Consider the following 18,573-nt stretch of genomic DNA (forward strand, 5'->3'; position numbering starts at 1 on the left):
GTTTCGTTTCATAGGAAACAAAAGTGAAACTAGTTCCGAGCAGACAGCAGCCGGCCTACGAAGATGGCCGGCGAACACTCCTATCCTCTGCTCGTTGAGCTCGAAGAAACCAACATTCCCAGATTAAAAATCAAGTTAGTGAAATACTTTCAAAGTAAGAAATCTAACGGTGGTGGCGAGTGTGAGGTGGAGTATGAAAATGGCAGCAGGACAGCGATGGTGCGCTTCCGGAGAGAGGAGGGTAAGTTTGTCACAATAAAGTCATGTTTGCTTTATTTAAGGAGCTACAATATTATTTATTAACAATGGATTTATGTAGTGACATGTGTTTGTGCTGTGTCACAGATCAGAGAAATGTTCTGGCCAAAGAGTCGCATCAGATCAGTCTGGAAAAGGGCGTTTTGAAGCTGACGGTCCGCTTACCCACGGAAGAGAAATCATCACGGGTGCGAAAAGTTTGTCATGAATCAGTTATCAACAGCTGTTCTGCTCTGTGTACCTCAAATCTGTTCTTATATTGACGATGTTATTTATGAGATTCGGTTTCACTGTTGATAGTGCACCGTGAAACCTGCGCGCCTCTAATTTCTGTCAGGCCCGTCCTGTTCTCAAAAGGAAATGCGAGAATATTCAATTATTCCTCAGCTTTGTGTGACCCTTGAGCCCCTCTATAGAATCCAAATTATCATTCAGTTCCACTGAACGTAAATCTGACCATGTTTATCTTTTACTGGAAGTCATGTGACTTTATAAAGCCAAAGCTGCGCTGCACACTGCTCCTCTTCCTGCCGTGTGGATATTGTGAAAGTCAGAAGCACTGCTCGGAAAGCTTTACTGGGTGCGGTTTGCTTGACAAAGCTGATAATGAATTTGTTTGCATGAATTACTTTTTGAACCAGCAAATATTTACGGCGCTTACACACACACACACACACACACACACACACACACACACACACACACACACACACACACACAATCGCTATAATTCTAAACAAAGGTGATTGACGTGTATTTTTTTTGTATTTTCTTTATACAGGAAACTCCGTCTGATAAAGATAAGAAGACATGTAAGTACTGAGTGAAGTGAACAGAACTGTGTTTGTAACCAAGATCAGGAAGTCCTTTCACTTCTCCACCCCTGTATTTTATCTGCTTGCAGTGTACACCACTGTCCACTTTATTAGGTACACCTTGTTAGTATCCTATTGGACCCACATTCTGACCCACATTTATACAAAATCTAAATTTATTATGTACGACAGTATAAATAAGGAAACTTTCTGACACTTAAAGTTTTCAGATTAATCAGATATTGCTACACTTTCAAAAAAAAATATTGTCCAGTTTTGGTGAGTCTGTATGAACTGTGGCCTCAGTTTTCTGTTCTTAGCTGACAGGAATGGAAAGCAGTGTTGGTCTTCTGCTGTTGCAGCCCAGCTGCTTCAGTCTGTGACATGTTGTGCTTCTCAACATCCCTCGGTTGTAACAAGTCGTCTGACCATTATCCTCTGATGGCTGAGATCACCGAGCCATTGTTGCCCCACAGAACTGCTGCTCACTGCATATTTTCTCTTTTTTGACCATTCTCTATAAACCATAGAGGTGGCTGTGTGGGAAAGCCCCATAGTTTCTGAAATATTCTGACCAGCCCACCTAAACACCAACACCACAATATATACTAGAAAATCTCTAGGTTACAGCCAGCAGGCTAACTGTGCCAATGTTAGCTATTACTGCAATAAATGATAGTTGTACATCTTTGCTTTGAGTCATTACATGCTTTACTGATGGCTAAAGTTAACGCCATTTGAAATCATTTAGTATCACAGGTAAAGTAATTTCACAAGCTAGCATTTCTACTTGGTTATAATTTTACTACTGATGACTTTGGCAAACAACAATCTGGCTAGTCGTAACTTAACACTTCACGAATCTAACAGTGCTACTTTGTGACACTGGAAAAGCTGAGTTAACACAACAACCCTGGGCATTTGAATTAATCAAGTGATCTCATCCACTCAGGTTGTCACAGGTAGTTTTCTCAGACATTCACTTTTTTTTCAGATGAGTAGCAACTCCCCACCACCACACACAATTTGGAATTAATCAGTGTTTGTATTGTATTACAAGTCCATCATCTCCTATTTGGCTTGCCTTTCATTTTTACTGTTTTAGTTGAGTTATTATTTGAAGTTAAATATTTGTATAAAGGAATGAATTCAATGTGTGAGACCATAGAAAGTACCTCAGGTTCTGTGACCCTTTCTGAACTGTATTTGCTAGATAGCTTGTGATTTGTCTGTCTAGCTAGCATTAGTAAGTTGAAAACAAAACAAAAAAAACTGAATGTGTGAATCAGATATTAGACACGCTGGCAAGCTTTATGAGATAAAACTGCCTCTCCCTCTATCTCAATAAAATATCCAGAGCTTCATGCTATTTTAACATAGTGTGCTTTACACTTCAAGACTGGTAGGATACACTAGATGTCTCCTAGACGTTACGTCAATAAGACCATACAAAGTCTGATTATTTTTTTTAAGTCAATATTAATGATTATTCTTATTTTAATTAATTTATTAATTAGTGTGAGGCAATAGCTGTGAGTGAAACACCAAAATAAGTAATTAAAATATAAGTGTTTTTAGTCTTGCACTATATGTATATGTTTGTTACACTTGACCACATTTGTCTTTAACAGCAGATGTTGCTGCAGACAAACAACCTACTGCTGATAAAAGCAACCCAACAGTCAAAGTTCAAACAGAAACAGAAAGTGGAGACGATGATACAGCAGATGAAGAGCCATGTTCCACCTCGGCCGTTTTAGGGAATATTCTTGATAATACCAACCAGGAGTTCTTGGAGATGCTGGTGGAAAACATCACAAAGTGTCATGACTTCACTTTGGAATTCTTTCCTGACATCTTCTCTGCTGTGGTGACTTTCCAGAGTGGAAAAGGTACCCATTTCAAAATGAAAAGTTCTTATTTATGATATGATAATATAAAGTTTAACCGGCCGTTTGATGCTGAAATCTGTATTGCATAACCAGGTCCAACAATCATTAACATAAAACAACATAAAAATATGCCACAAATGTAATAAAGGAATTTTCCAGGACAATGTGGCCATTTTATTTGCCTGAGCTAAACTAGAATGATAAAGTTTTCTAGCGCACTAATGCACAGGATAGCAAAGCAATACAGACTACTGGTAGTGTAATGTTGTGCCAGCAAAAAAAAAAATAACAAAAAATATATGTGCAATATACCTTGCTAATTATAAATGTGCTGATACTTCATTCTGAAAAATGGGTGTACTCATTATTAAATCAACACAGAAGATTTATCCTGCAGAATTTTTTTTATTAAAAATGCTTTAAACCATTTTTTTAAATCTCTATTTCACAGAAAATGCTAATTTTGTGGCAAAATGCCCCCAAAACAAAATGTTCACCAAGAAGGGATTTTCTATTCAACCTCTCGAAGTCACAAAGCAAGTTCTAGTTGACGACATTCTACACTTTAGTGAAGAAGTTCTTCAGCTTTATTTTGAAAATGAAGGTGGGGATGTGGAAGAGGTTTTACTTAATGAAGCGCACCAGTCTGCTGTCATCACATTTAAAGATCATCGAGGTAATTCATTTACACTATGCTTTGTATGTTCCTGCAAACCTACAGTAATAACATGTGTGAATAATAATATACAGTATGTTACATTCTTTTTTCCAGCTGTTCAAAAAATCTTCAAGAAGAAGCATTCCATAAAAAAGGAAGAAATCAGAGTTTACCCTTTTTATAAATCTCTGGGCATGGCCCTCTACGGCAAAGACAAACCTTCAATAAAACTTCCCGCTGCCATCTCAGAGCCCATTGACAGTGCTGTCCTCAGATACCTAGCTCAAAATACATCAGCAGCAGAGGCCATTTGTAGTCAAATGGACAAACACTTCTGCATCGTGAACCTCGGCCAAACTACTGTGACTTTGAGTCCTGTGTCTTCTTTACTAAAGCAAAAGGATGCCAAAGCCCTCATCAAAGAATGGACTGATACTGTGAAGTCAGCATTTGCACAATCTGTGTCAAAGTTCAAATCCTTGAAGTTCAATCCAGATTCAGATGCATGGAAAGAGTCTGAGAAAAAGATCAGAGAGATGTTACTGAATGAAAATGTGATTTTAGTATCTGATAAAGACAGTGGTGCTTTATCAGTGGCTGGTCCTGTTAGTGATGTCAACAGACTGGAGAAATCTCTTTCTGAAATTATTAACAAGATTGCAAAAACGATCCACAGGGAGAAATCAAGTAAAACCGAAGAGATCCAAGTGTCACCATCAGTTTTTCATCTCCTGTGTCAAGATGGCCTTATGGACAAACTTCTACTTGTGTATCCAGAACTCAAAATGTCATCAGAGAGTCCTAATCTGAAAATAACTGGCTTAGGGGAAGAGATTAATGCAGCAAACAAAGTTATATTTGCTGCAGTACTTGCATTAAAACGACAGAATCTGGAAATAGATAAAAATGTTCTTGAACTGTTGAAGGATGAGCAACAAGAGGAGCTTACAGATGCTCTCCTCACATCTCATCAAATAAACGCAGCATTTGAAATCAGTGAATACAGGGTGCAGCTCCTTGCTGTTTCTGACAGAGATCTGTCTCATGCTCAGGACCATCTAGGACAGCTGTTAACATCTCAGTACATTAATGTTGAAGACAGTAACGTCCTGAAGAAGCCAGAGTGGCAGCAGCTGGTCAGTCACTTAGAGCAGGCTAACAGTAAGCCATGCAGAACTCGAATCAACACAACTGCTCAACAAGTCGTGGTGTCAGGCTACAAGGATAGTGTCATAAAAGTTCAGCATCAGCTTGGTGACTTCTTAACACAGAACGCTCACATTGAAGAAACTGTTGTGGTCAAAGCTAATGCTGTCGTTAAATACTTAGAAGATTTCAACACATCTTGGATGGAGAAAGTGAAAGACATGGTGAGAGTGTCTTACAGAAATGAGGCCATCTGTCTGAGTGGATCCAGAGTGAATGTGACACATTGCAAGACTGTGGTTGAAGGTGTCGTCTCTGCTGTAGTCTTTGACAGTGTGAATGTCTACAAGTCTGGAGTGAAGAAGCTCTTCCAGGAAAATGAAGCTGTGTATTTTTCCGCAATCAAAACTGAAACTGGTTGCCTGGTCCAACTGGTCGATAAGCCAGGTGGTGGACAAGACAACGTTCAACAAGTACCAACACCTTTATACCAACTTAAGACACCTGAAGGAGTAGAAATCGCTGTTTCCAAGGCAGATATGTGCAGCTACCCAGTGCAGGCAGTTGTCAGTCCATCTAATCAAGACTTGAAACACAGAACTGGTCTTGCAGCAGCACTTTTGAAGGCTGCCGGCCCTCAGTTACAAGATGAATGTGACAAAGCAATTAAAAACAAGGGTCAGCTCAAGCCAGGAGACTGTGTCATAACAAATGCAAGAGGAAATCTTTGTTGCAAAAAAGTCATCCATGCTGTGGGACCCAAGTTTGAAAAAGATAAACATGAAAAAGCTTTGGCTCAGTTGAAAAAAGTTGTTAAAGGAAGCTTAGAACTCGCTGTGGCCCACGGATGCGTCTCAGTAGCTCTTCCATCTATTGGCAGAGGAATGCGCTGCTTTCCCCTCAAGCAGTGTGAACTCACCATTGTTAAAGCAGTGAAGGAGTATTGTGATGAGAACTTTGATGACATCATCTTGCAGAAAATCCATTTTGTGAACAATGATGACATTGCTGTTCAGGATATGGTGGCTGCTGTCAGACAGGAGTTTGGAAACCTCAGTGTCACTCATTCTCATCAAACTCCTGATCTCACTGCTCCCATGCAATCAGTATCACAGCCTGCTGGATCTGACCTGTACTTAAATCATGTGCAGACCAAAGAAGGCGTGGACATTGTTCTTAAAAAGGGAGAAATAGAGTTTGCCACGGTAATTCAGATTTGTACTGTTATACCTAATTAAGCAAATAGTTACTTTGTCTGTTTCAGACAGGAACACAATGTGCAAGACTATTTAGCATTAACTATTAACACATAGCTATAAAGTCTCTTGATGTTTATTTAATCTTTGGGTTTGAGCTTCTTTTGTTCTTTTTATGTTTTGAGGTGTTTTTATATTGTTAGACATGATAAATATGTACTCATATTTATAAAACTTTGTTACCATATTTTTAGACAGAGGTGATTGTGAACACTATGTCTTCAGACCTTGACCTCAACAGAGGTGCAGTTTCACAAGCCATCTTGCGTGCAGCTGGACCCAAACTTCAGCAGTTAGTAGATGCACAGGGTGCTACTGGAAATGTTGGTGAGATCATTGTTACTGAGGGCTGCCAACTAAAAAGCAAAAAAGTTTTTCACACAATTGCACCTCACTGGGATAATGGACAAGGCACATCTGAAAAGGTAATGTACCTCACAGTATAAGGTTAAAGAACCTGTTTGATCTAACTTTGATGGTCAATGTCATATTTTTAATTAAATGTCTTTAAACAGATAGTATTTATTCTTTGTCTTTCAGACTTTGAGGGGAATCTTTAAGGACTGCTTGGACATGGCAGAAAGTAATAATCTAACCTCCATATCCTTATCAGCCATTGGCACTGGAAATATGGGTTTTCCTAAAGATCTCGTAGCCTCTTTGATGTTGGATAATATTTTAGAGTTTAGCAAAAAGAAACACCCCAAGCACCTGAAGAAGGTTGTGATCGTACTTTACCCGAGTGATACACAAACTATCCAGGTAAGAAAAAATCACAAGCTTTGAAGCAACAAATTCTCAGTGCTAATCAGAAAATTTTTTGAGCATTTTCCACCAGTGAAATCTCCCGACATCAGCACTGTTTGCAAAGCTGTTATTGAACTTCAGTGTTGGTGTAATAATTGAATGTTTCAGTCAATAAAATCTCTCTTGTTTTCTGTCTGCAGGCTTTCAGTGATGAATTTCAGAAGAAGTTTCCCAGTGCTTCAAGTGGTTCAACAAGTTCTACACAAAGTAAAGGCAGGCAACACTGTTTGTAGAGAGTAAAAAAGAAAAAAAAAGTTGTCAGAAAAACAAATACTCAAGTAAAGTACAGATACCTGAAGATTCAACATAAGTATAGTAACCACGTATTTGTACTTTGCTACTTTCCACCTCTGCAAAAAACTATATATTTTCTAAGAACTATAACATAACGATTACATCAGTATTCAAAATTTAGAAAGTGTACTATTGTAGTTCTTTTTTGCTGTTAATTAGTTATTTTTGCCCATTTCCAGGAGGCCCCTTCTCTAAAATCACCTCGACCTCAGACATGCACGAGACTAAAATGGGCAATGTGACTATACAGGTAGTAACAGGAGACATAACCAAGGAGACCACTGATGTCATTGTAAACTCCTCCAATGACAACTTTACTCTTAAGACAGGTTAGTCATAGCATGAATGACAGTATTTGAGCTGTGCAAAACATTCATGGTGGTTTCTCGTTGTTTTTTTCTGCTTTTAAACTAAATGTAAATATTTAGGTGCTGTATAGAGAATAATATTACATCAAAAATTAATCCTGCATCTTTAAAGTATTTGTATAAAGAACAGTCCACCCACAGTAATAATGATCCTTTAGATTATATGTATGTATTCAGTAGTGATGTAACATTTGCCTTCTCCAGGAGTGTCTAAAGCTATTCTAGAAGCAGCTGGTCCGGCTGTTGAAGTGGAATGCCGCAACCGTGGTAAGAAATCACTTTAACTTATAATTTTATGATGCTATAACTCAGAAACATTGGCTACGATATAACAGTCTTGTTTTCCCAATAATAAAATGGAAGCTAAGTGTTAGCACAAGACTGCCAAGATAGAAGTATGCCCTTGTACATACTTACATAATTATTAAGGTTCTTTAACATCTCCCAACTTTGCTTTTAGGTGCTGAACTCAACCAGGGCTTGATATTGACAAGCCCTGGTAACCTGAAGTGTAAAAAGATCCTCCACTTGATTGGACAGACAGACCCAGTAAAAATCAACAAGACTGTGAAAGATGCACTCCAGATATGTGTGAAAAGCTCTTTCGCCTCTGTATCGTTTCCTGCCATCGGCACAGGTGTGATTTAGAAAGCGTTTTGTCACTGACAGGTCACATATCCAAATGCTACATTTATAAAGGCCTTCTTAGCACATAGGGTGCTGAATAATCCTCTAATGTCATCGGGTTAAGCAGTTTTCCCAAATGCATGACATGTTGCCCACTTTCTATATTGGCTTGCTCACGAGAGGGTATTGCATACCTCAATATAGTGTACCTTTCATTGCATTTCTTGTCTTAATTTGCAGATAACCTGTGTTTAGAAAGATGTGTATTCAGAGATTACACATCTTGTTACAGGAAATAAGTTAACATCTAGAAAGTCTATGGAGACCCCTGACAATTTAGATTCATGGTCATACTGATATTTTTGTTTTTACAATAATTTATTATTTTACTGTCTATGTTGTTCATCCCAGCAGTCTTTAATGTATGATTACTTTTTTTGTTTGTTTGTTTATTTTTTGTTTTTTAGGTCAAGGCAATGTAAAAGCAAGACTAGTGGCCGATGCCATGTTGGATGCAGTGACTGATGTGTTGAGCCAAAACACTGCCAGCCCCCTGACTACAGTTCGCATAGTTATTTTCCAGAAACCTATGCTTAAAGACTTCCACAGCAGTATGCAACAGAGGGAAGCTGCTGATCCCGATTCTAAGGATAAAGGAGGGTGGAGCTGGGGGGACATTGGCTCCAAAATCAAAGGTAAATGCCTCAATAAAGTCAAACGTAAATACACAGAACAAAGTAATTTTTGGTTTCACATTCCTATATATTTAATCAGTTTCAAATGTTAAGTTCTAATGTTGTTTTTGAAATTTGTTCTTTCAGCACTCTTTACTGGTGGAAGTGCTGATAAACCAAAGAAAGACAAAGATTTTATCATTGAGAGTCTGAAAGTGGAGGCTACTTGCTTCCACATTTGTGGTGACACACAAGCCAACGTTGACTCGGCTAAGAAATGGATAAATGACAAGATATCCCAAGAACATGTTAACATGAAAATTGCAGACAATGCCATCCTTTGTTTCTCTGATGCAGATCGACAGAAAATTGTTGACATGCAGAAGACCATGGGCATCAGCATAAGGACTGTGAGCAATAAGCCCAAAGCCACAATCACTATTGAAGGACTGAGCAAGGATGTGCTCAAAGCTAACGCTGAAATCAATGAAATGATGAGCAGGGTGAGAGACGAGGAGGAATTAAAGAGGAAAGTGGAGCTGGCGAGCACTGCAGCAGACTGGAAGTATCAGCAGTCCGGGTTCCAATTTCAGAGTTTTGATGAAATGACCAACTTCCACCTCGAGGAAGCACTGCAACAAAATTTGCCAACTGTAAAAGTTACAGTCAAGGGTCAAGATTACACTGTCACCATGCCAAGAGGACCTGCCACTGACAGCCAGGGAAATATCCTGGAGATAAAGAGAATTGACAAGCTAAACGGTATTTTAATGATAGAAAGAGATTCAACCCTGTGAAAGTAGTAATAAGAGATCAGAAATCTCTTATTACTAAATAATTTTGAAATTTTGCATGATTTTTCTTACTAGTAGATATTTCAGTGCTTTCCCTACTGAAAGCTAAAGCCTCTGCTCAAGAGCTAAAAAACTGAATTTGTTTATTTTGTGACTAGATGATCTTCCTGAGCACTGGGATCTCATGCAACCTAACGTCACCAGTCAGGCTTTCACACTACAAGCTGGGACACAGGAGTATGATGAAATTCAGAAGCTGTTCAAGGCCTCGTGCAACAAAAACATCATCAAGGTACCATGAATTAATATTTTTCAAAAACATTTCAGGCACATACATTTTCTGTGCTTTATATTCGGAACATAAATTCGGAGCAGAATTCAAAAAATACACTTTTCTTTTTTTTCAGATCGAGAGGATCCAGAACCCTGGATTGTGGAACAGTCTACAGGTTAAGAAGCGTGACATGGAAGTGAGAAATGGTCACCAGAACAACGAGAGACGTCTTTTCCATGGCACCTCCGAAGCCACTGTGCCAAATATTAATGATCGTGGTTTCAACAGGAGCTACGCTGGATTGAATGGTGAGGCGTTCGTGGCCATTTTTTTTGCTTTTGTCAGAGAGCTGATAATAGAGACGTGGTGGGAAATGGAGATGCTGTTCCTAAAGATATATTTTAATTAGGGACATATAAGCAAGCCAAGAGGTCCCAGAAGGCTGGAAAACTAAAGGAAGAAAGAAGAAAATCAAAACAATGTTAATGCTAACTGAAAACATTATTAGTTTAATTTAAATATAGTTTTACATGCTTATTTGTTATTATATTTTTAAGAGCTGCAGGTTACAATACACCTTCAAAGTCAGTTTTAGTTCACATATAGAAAGCAATGTATTGTTAACCTTCTGCTGTGTTGTCATAACTAGGGCTGGGTATCGTCAATGATTTCTAGAATCGATTCGATTCCAATTCACAAGGTCCCGAATCGATTCGATCCACGATTCGATTAGATTCCATTTGAATTTGGGAAATTTTGCCTCAGTCAGAAATATTATAATGGTGATCACGTATCAGTACGTTTCCATATTTTTATATCTATAAAAAGAAAGCTGACACTTGTGTGACTTTATCAAAAGTGTAAGCATCACAGCAGATGCCTTTGTGTCAAAGTAACTGAGGATAAAACACAGAAAAACATGAAGGTGGTTTTCCTGGTCTGGGTTTTTATAGCAGATGACCTTAAAAATATCCTGCAGTAGATCAAAAATGAAAGAAACCCATTAATCAACATATGAACATGCTGCTGAAGTGAAGCAGAGCAAAGTTACAGAGGTTTTATTAGAGACACAGCCAAGCATTTTGCAATTTTGCATAATTTTAAAAAGTTTAAATTTGTTCAGTATTGAACAGCAGAAATTAGGCTTTCTTTTCGGAAGTAAGTAAAAGGGGAAAAAAAACACTAGCGCCCGACAGCGCTGTAAACAAACAATGGCAGACTTGTGCGTAATAAGCAAGATGCAGAAAACAGTTTTTTAGACGGGAAACTGTTCTTGATGTACACAGAGAGAGAACGCACTGTGCATGAAGTGCGATTTTACCGTGCTGGAAGCAAAACAGCAAAAGTCAGAGGGAATTCATGACGATGTTCATGTGAAGCGTAGTTTGGATCTTCTTTTGCTGCTGGTTCAGTCAATATTGTTTGGAGAGAGATAAAACCTGCAGCTTCAAAATCTAGCGCAAAAAGGACGTAAACACAAAGCGCGGACCCGCCAAAACATCAGAGTCAGTGAGCTGTCGGCGTTCAGCCCTGATGGTGTCCTTGCCGTCGGGTGAGAAAGGCGATATGATATGATTCTGATGCATCAGGTCCGCGCTTTGTGTTTACGTCTTTGTGCAGAATCCGTGTACCTGCTCTCATTTACTGTTTTAGCTGTTTGGTGGTTGTTGTAGTTTTGTGAGGTTTAACCTGAGATTCTGGCTTTTCGGGCAAAATAAATTTATATATAAAAATCGATTCAGGATTTTAATGAATCGATATCACCATCCAAGCTAGAATCGATGTTAATCGATAAATCGATAATCAAAACTCACCCCTAGTCATAACCATATAGAACAGTTGAGTCAACATAGACAAATGCAGGACATTTGCTCTATGACCAATAATAATAAAATAAAATATGTCACAGAACTTTTTCACTGACTTTCTGCTGCTCTTCCACTTTCAGCTACATACTACGGCAATGGCACGTATTTTGCTGTCAACGCTAGCTACTCTGCTCAAGACATCTACTCCAAGCCAAGTCCAAATGGGGAGAAGTTTATGTACGTCTGCCGAGTTCTGACTGGTGACTTCACTCTTGGACAACAAGGCATGATTGTACCACCAGCGAAAGGCACCATCTCCACTGACCTGTACGACAGTGTTGTGGACACAAACCCCAATCCCACCATATTTGTTGTCTTCCATGACACTCAGGCTTATCCTGAGTATTTGATTACATTTAAGTGATGCAGCCAACGAGGAAGATTATAAATCATAACTTGATATTACCTATTATGCTCATTTTTAGCTCCATATTTTTATTCTTGGACTGTACTCAAGTGGCTTTGCATGATTCACAGTTCAAAATAATCCTTCTATAGTGGGCTTATTGCAGCCCTTCAGTTCACCCTCTTCCTGAAACACCCCTTTTCCCTCCCTTTTCCCTTGGCTTCTGTGCCAAAGTCAGAAAGATGTGCATTAGATTATTATATTAAGCAAACAGATTGTCACTAACACAATAAAGACTCATACGTAGAGCAAACTGGAGGAATCAGCCTTCACAGCAGTCTTTAGCCTGAATTTTGGCTCAGGGATTATTTGTACACATGGTGTCTATTAATATACCCACCCATGATCAATTAGCCTTTGGTAGGCCTACCATGCGGCAAAGCAAAAGTCCTGACAGCACAGCCCCTGGGAGCACTGGGACACTCAAAACCCTACACCACAGTAACACTGTGATTCATAGAATTTACTTTTTTCTTTTGTTCAGACAACTTCTATTCAGTGTTTTAGTAATTTTCTTTGAGCAAATGCCTTTCAACTACATTCATGTTGCAAGAGAAAACCACAAATATTATACAATCAAACCAATCACAGATGTACTCGTTACACATTCTAAGATTTATTCAAGCATGGATTGTGGGAGAACTAGAAGTTTTTGAAAAAATACAATTCCTTTTGGCATTTCTTTTTTTTTACTTTTTATTTTATTTATTTGAACAACTCTCCTGTCTAATACACATACAGTTTCTTCAGAATAATAGAATACTAAGACAGTCACAAACTTAAGGAGAAAAAAAAAGGCAGAGGAATTAGAAAGAAAAAGGAACAAACAATATATATATTTATTTATAAAAAAATATATATACATATATAATAATAATAATTAGAAAAATAAGATAAAGTAAAAGAAAAGAAAAGAAAGAAAAAGGAAACATGCCTGTGGTGTCAAACACTTCAATCATTCATTTCAATTTCTTGTTTTTGTATGCCCATCTTCATTCAGCTCTGTCTTTTTGTTGTTGTTGTTGTTGTACGTTTATCCATTTTCCCCAGTCCTTCAAAAAGCGTTCTTCCTTTAATTTCAGTTTATATGTAAAGTTCTCCATCTCCATAATGTCCTCCACAATTGCTACCCACTGCTTCTTTCCTGGTGTTTCTGTCTTAAGCCAGTTTTTGGTGATGGCCTTCTTTGCTGCCAAAAGGAGAATCTTAGCCAGGTAACGATCCTTTACATCTACAGTACATTCCAAGTATCCTAGATACAAAACAAGGCAGGTTCTGGGAATTACATGACCTAATATATCACAGAGAGCTGAGTGAATTTTGACCCAGAAAGTGTGAATTTTTCTGCATTTCCAGAAAATGTGTGTATGGTCTGGTTCATCCCATCCACACAGCCTCCAACATTGTTGTTGTGTATTGGTTTGTTTATTTTTAATCTTAGGTGTAATAAAGTAGCGAATTTGATTTTTCCAGATGAATTCTCTCCACTTTAATGACTAAGTTGTATTCTTATGTTCTTTCCATGTTTCATACCACACCTTCTCAGTGATTTCTTCATTCAGCTCTCTTTCTCATTTTACTTTAACATATACAGTTGATTCCTGTCTTGATTCCATCAAACACTTGTATAGGGTAGACACTGTTCTTGGAATAACACTTTAATATGCTAGCATAATTATTTTTATAATAGGATGGATTTTGTCTTCCTTTATTTTTATGTTTTTATTAAGGTAATCTCTCACCTGTAAGTATCTAAAAAAAAATCCTTGTTTTTTAAGTTGTATTCCCGTTTTAATTCTTCAAAACTTTTAATTTCTCCTTTTTTGATTAATAAACAAATTGCTGTGATTCCCTTTTCATTCCAATTTTTAAAACCAAGATCCAATTTTTCTGGTCTAAATTCTTCATCGAAGGCTATCCATTTTAGCAAACCAAGCTCTTTACCAATTCTTAACTCCTTTACTGTATCATACCATACATTTAATGTAAAGGATATTATCGGGTTCCTATCTTGGTCTTTAGTTATGTATTCAAGGGTCTTTTTTTATACCCATGTTTGTTTGAATTGGGACATTGAGTGTGGAGAGCTCCACATCCTTCCAGCGAGCCCCGTAATCATCACTACACCAATATGTTATCTGGCGTATCTGTGCAGCACGAAAATATTCTTTTAAATTAGGAAGCGACATTCCTCCTTTCTCCTTAGTAAGCTGTAAAGTAGTGTATCGTACCCTTGGCCACTTGCCTTCCCAGACAAATCTAGATATATACTTATCCCATTCTGAGAATTGGGTTTGAGGTATGCTTATCGGAAGAGAGAGGAATAAATATAACAATCGTGGTAAGATATTCATCTTTATAACATTTATCCTGTCACTAAATCCTAACGGATATGTATTCCATCTTTCCATATCCTGCCTTATCCTGTTATTTATATGTCCATAGTTACTTTGATATAGTTTGGCATAGTTTTTGGTTATATTTATACCTAAATATTTAAGGGTTTTTGCCTCCCACTTTATTTCCCATTCCTTAAGATTTTGAGTTGGTGTACAATTAAACATTAGAACTTGAGTTTTAAATATATTTACTTTGTAGCCAGAAAGCGTACCAAATTTTCTTAACATTTCTGTAAGCTGCATAAAAGAGTTTGTGGGGTTTTTGAGGGCTATCAACACGTCATCTGCAAACAGACTAATTACATGCTCTTGTTTATTGATTTCTATTCCTGTTATTAGGGAGTCTTGTCTAATCATTTGTGCCAATGGCTCAATATACAAGGCAAATAAAGTTGGACTTAAACAGCAACCCTGTCTAGTTCCTCTCTCTAGTTGGAATGTCTTTGTCAATGAGCCGTTAACTTTTATTCTTGCAGTCGGTTTGTCATAGAGAGATTTGATACATTGGATTGATTTTGTAGTGAACCCAAACTTTGGGCTCGTAGCCGAAAAATAGCTTTACTGTGTTGTGTGGTCACCTTTGCTTGCAAGAGACACTGCTCCAACGGAACTTATTGTTTCGGAGGAAAACACGAACACAGTGTACAGTCGAGTCTTAATAGCGTACTTACAACTGGGCTCGTCAGGCACTCTTCTTGGCTGCAGTGGTTATTATTATATTTACATGCTTCCAGCTCCCGTTTATGCTCGATGACAGCTCGTAGTTTTCCACTTGCCTTTTTCTCCCTCCTCGCGCTCACAGACACATAACGAGTATGGCAGTCCATTCTCCCTGCAGCACGGACTACACTGCCCATGATGCTACATTCTTTAGAGCTATACCTGTAGCATTCTGCCTATTAGCTTAGCACAACAACAACAACAAAAAGGCGCTCTCTCACCCAGGAAACAAGCAGAGAGAGAGCGTCACCCTGTAACCATGGCAACCGTAACGCTGCCGCATGGAACAACAGAACACAGCTGTCAAACAAAACCCAAACAATCCTGACCCACCACAACATGAAACAGGAAAATACCGCCATGTAATCCATTTATTTCAACAAAGTAACTGTATTCTGAATACCACCTTTTTAAACGGTAACTGTAACAGAATACAGTTACTCATATTTTGTATTTTAAATACGTAACGGCGGTACATGTATTCCGTTACTCCCCAACACTGAATATCATTTAGGTCATTATTAGTAGGTGCATTTTGTAGATACAGGTCCTCATAATAATCGGTAAAGATACTTTCTATCTCTTCTAGGTTATGTGCCATTTGTTCCGTCTTAGAATTATACAATTTATTGACTGTTGTTTCTGCCTGTTGTTTTTGTAAACGTCTTGCCAATAGCCGTGCTGCTTTAGGGCCTGATTCATAGTAGCTCTGTTTTACATACCTTGCTTTTACTTCTGTTTCATATAAGAGTAAATTATTAATTTTCTTCTTAATATCTTTCATTTGTTGTTGTATCTTGACATCTACCTTGCGTTTGTGTTTATTCTCCAATTGTGACAATTCAGTTACATATTCGTTATATTGCTTCATCCTTTCTCTTTTAAGGTTACTTTTTTTTTTCAACAATATGTTTATTAAAGTTTTACATATATACATATATAAAGTACATACACAAACAAATTTACACAATAAACGAAACACAAGGTACATTCAATGAAAGCACTTGAGTCCATGAGACTTCTGACAGATTTTAAAGAATAATTTTCAGGTTGCAGTATATGGTTGTGGTCCTGTACAGGGAATAGTTAGGCTGTCCCTGTCTCACGCAGTAAACCAGATAGATCTTTATTCTTAATATACTGGATGTAGCGCCCCCAAATTTTCTGGAAAATTTCTTGTTTATCTTTTAGAGTATATGTAATTTTCTCTAATGGTAAACATAAAGACAATTCTTTGAACCAATGTGAAATACTTGGTTTGCCAAGACTTCTCCACGTTAGAGCTATCACTCTCTTTGCTTGTAGTATTCCCATATTTATGAAGATTTTTTCAAAATGATTTATGTTACATCCTACAGGATATAATCCCAGTAGGAAAAGTTTGGGATCCATCACAAGTTTAATTGACAAAATCTCCTTTATCATTACTCTAACCTCTTCCCAAAACTCCTTTATTTTTGGACATGACCATAAACAGTGGAGCAATGTGCCCTTATCTTCTTCACATCTATTACAGATGTCAGGGATCTGCATATTAAATTTGTTAAGTTTTTCTGGTGTTATGTACACTCTCATCAACCAATTAAATTGTAGCAATTTTAGATGTGAGTTACCTGTCTGTGTTTGGGCTAGCTTACATGCTTTACTCCATTGTTCCACTGTCAATTCCTCCTGTAAGTCATACCTCCAAGCTTCAAGCTTAGCAGCAGATGAATCAGGAGAGGATGTCATCATCAAGTTATATAATTCAGATATCATTCCACTACTCATTTTGGTTAGGATTTTCTCTAATGTGGACAGCGGGGGAATTTGTGTAAAATCATTATGATAAGACCTGATAAAACTCCTAAGCTGTAGGTATTTGAAAAAGTGCCTTCGGGGGATATTAAATTTAGAGATTAGTTGTTCAAAACTTAAAAGTCTTCCATCACCCCCGAAAGCATCTTTCACCAGTCCCAGCCCCGAGTCTGCCCATATTTTAAAACCACCGTCCGCTCTACCTGGGGCAAAATAATTGTTGCCCCAAATCGGGCTAAAAACGGAGAGAGGAGATTTTATGTTTAAATATCTTTGAGTGACATGTAAGATATAAATCATGTTTTTAACTATAGGATTAAGCGTAATATCTTTGAGTTTATTATATTTATCAGAGTATACATATGTAGGAAGTGGAAGCCTAAGAGAGAGAGACTCAATAGTTCTCCATGCGGGGGGCTTTTCTGCAGCATAATAGAACATTATAGTTCTTAACTGGGCTGCCCAGTAATACCAAACCATATTAGGACATTGCAGCCCTCCTGCATCAAAGGACAAGTATAAAAGTGATAAGCGAAGTCTGGGACGCTTGTTATTCCATAAAAACTGATTAAACAGTTTTCTTATTTTAAGGAAAAAGTCTGAGGGAGGTGGCAAGGGGATATTCTGAAACAGATACAGAAGCTTAGGGAGCACGTTCATCTTTAGTATATTTATTCTACCAATCAGTGAAATTTGGAGACTCGACCATCTCTCCACTGATTTGGATATGTCAGTCATAATTGGACTATAATTATGGTTCACCACCTCTTCCAATTTCTGGACAATCTGAATACCTAGATAAGTAAACTGATTCACATTTCTAAAATAGCAGGTGTATTTAGGTGGATTCATCCTTTCTTGTGAGTTCAAAAGCATTATAGAAGATTTTGATTTATTGATTTTATAACCAGAAATATGTCCAAATTTTCCAATTAGGTCTAGAATGGCTGGGATAGATTGTCCCAGATTTTTAAGAAAGAGGATCACATCGTCAGCATAAAGAGCTATTCGATGGTCGAGCCCTCCAATCTCTATACCCGTGATCATACCGTGTTCTCTTATAGCAATAGCAAGTGGTTCAATTGCAATTATAAATAAAAGGGGGGATAGGGGGCAACCTTGCCTACAACCTCTTCCAATCTCAACTGGTTTTGAGATAACATTATTGGTTATTATTTCTGCATATGGGTTATTATATAGAAGCTTGACCCAGTTACAGAATCCCTCTCCCAAACCAAAGCGACCAAGAATCTCAAGCAAATAGGGCCATTCTACCCTATCAAAAGCCTTCTCGGCATCTAGTGCCAAGAAAGCTGTATCTGAAGACCCCCCGTGCTCGTGTAAAATATTTAACACTCGTCGAACATTATGGAATCCCTGACGCCCAACCATGAACCCATTTTGATCTTCCTTGATGATATCTGGCAAAAGGCACTCCAGTCTCTTTGCTAGAATTTTACATAGTATCTTTAAATCTGAGTTTAAGAGGCTAATTGGCCGCAGGTTTTCACATTTATCAT

The 18,573-nt window shown here is 37.9% G+C and overlaps 1 protein-coding gene across 4 annotated transcripts; it reads left to right on the top strand.

The window, feature by feature from the left end:
- The first annotated feature begins 50 nt into the window (after nucleotides 1-50).
- Nucleotides 51-14,914, top strand: LOC134645106 (protein mono-ADP-ribosyltransferase PARP14-like). Of its 4 annotated transcripts, none has more exons than XM_063498391.1 (17): nucleotides 51-241; nucleotides 346-446; nucleotides 1,040-1,070; nucleotides 2,705-2,965; nucleotides 3,417-3,641; nucleotides 3,738-5,974; nucleotides 6,220-6,450; nucleotides 6,566-6,787; nucleotides 6,973-7,045; nucleotides 7,306-7,455; nucleotides 7,699-7,761; nucleotides 7,955-8,131; nucleotides 8,589-8,816; nucleotides 8,943-9,557; nucleotides 9,748-9,881; nucleotides 9,997-10,171; nucleotides 11,812-14,914. In XM_063498391.1, the coding sequence occupies exons 1-17, from the start codon at nucleotides 64-66 to the stop codon at nucleotides 12,093-12,095; spliced, it is 5,385 nt and encodes a 1,794-aa protein (XP_063354461.1). In that variant the 5' UTR covers nucleotides 51-63; the 3' UTR covers nucleotides 12,096-14,914. The 4 variants fall into 4 exon arrangements, with proteins under 4 accessions (XP_063354461.1, XP_063354465.1, XP_063354463.1 ...); XM_063498395.1 differs by having other exon boundaries at nucleotides 9,153-9,557; XM_063498393.1 differs by having other exon boundaries at nucleotides 6,973-7,039.
- Nucleotides 14,915-18,573: the final 3,659 nt, after the last annotated feature.

This window comes from Pelmatolapia mariae, linkage group LG16_19 (genome assembly GCF_036321145.2).
Source record: "Pelmatolapia mariae isolate MD_Pm_ZW linkage group LG16_19, Pm_UMD_F_2, whole genome shotgun sequence".
NCBI classification, from domain to species: Eukaryota; Metazoa; Chordata; class Actinopteri; order Cichliformes; family Cichlidae; genus Pelmatolapia; species Pelmatolapia mariae.

Excerpts from the sequence above, each read along its gene's own strand:
- LOC134645106 (XM_063498391.1), top strand. The coding sequence starts at position 64 with ATGGCCGGCGAACACTCCTATCCTCTGCTCGTTGAGCTCGAAGAAACC. Across the intron at positions 2,966-3,416 it reads GACTTTCCAGAGTGGAAAAG|AAAATGCTAATTTTGTGGCA; the intron begins GTACCCATTTCA and ends TCTATTTCACAG. Across the intron at positions 8,132-8,588 it reads GTTTCCTGCCATCGGCACAG|GTCAAGGCAATGTAAAAGCA; the intron begins GTGTGATTTAGA and ends TTTGTTTTTTAG.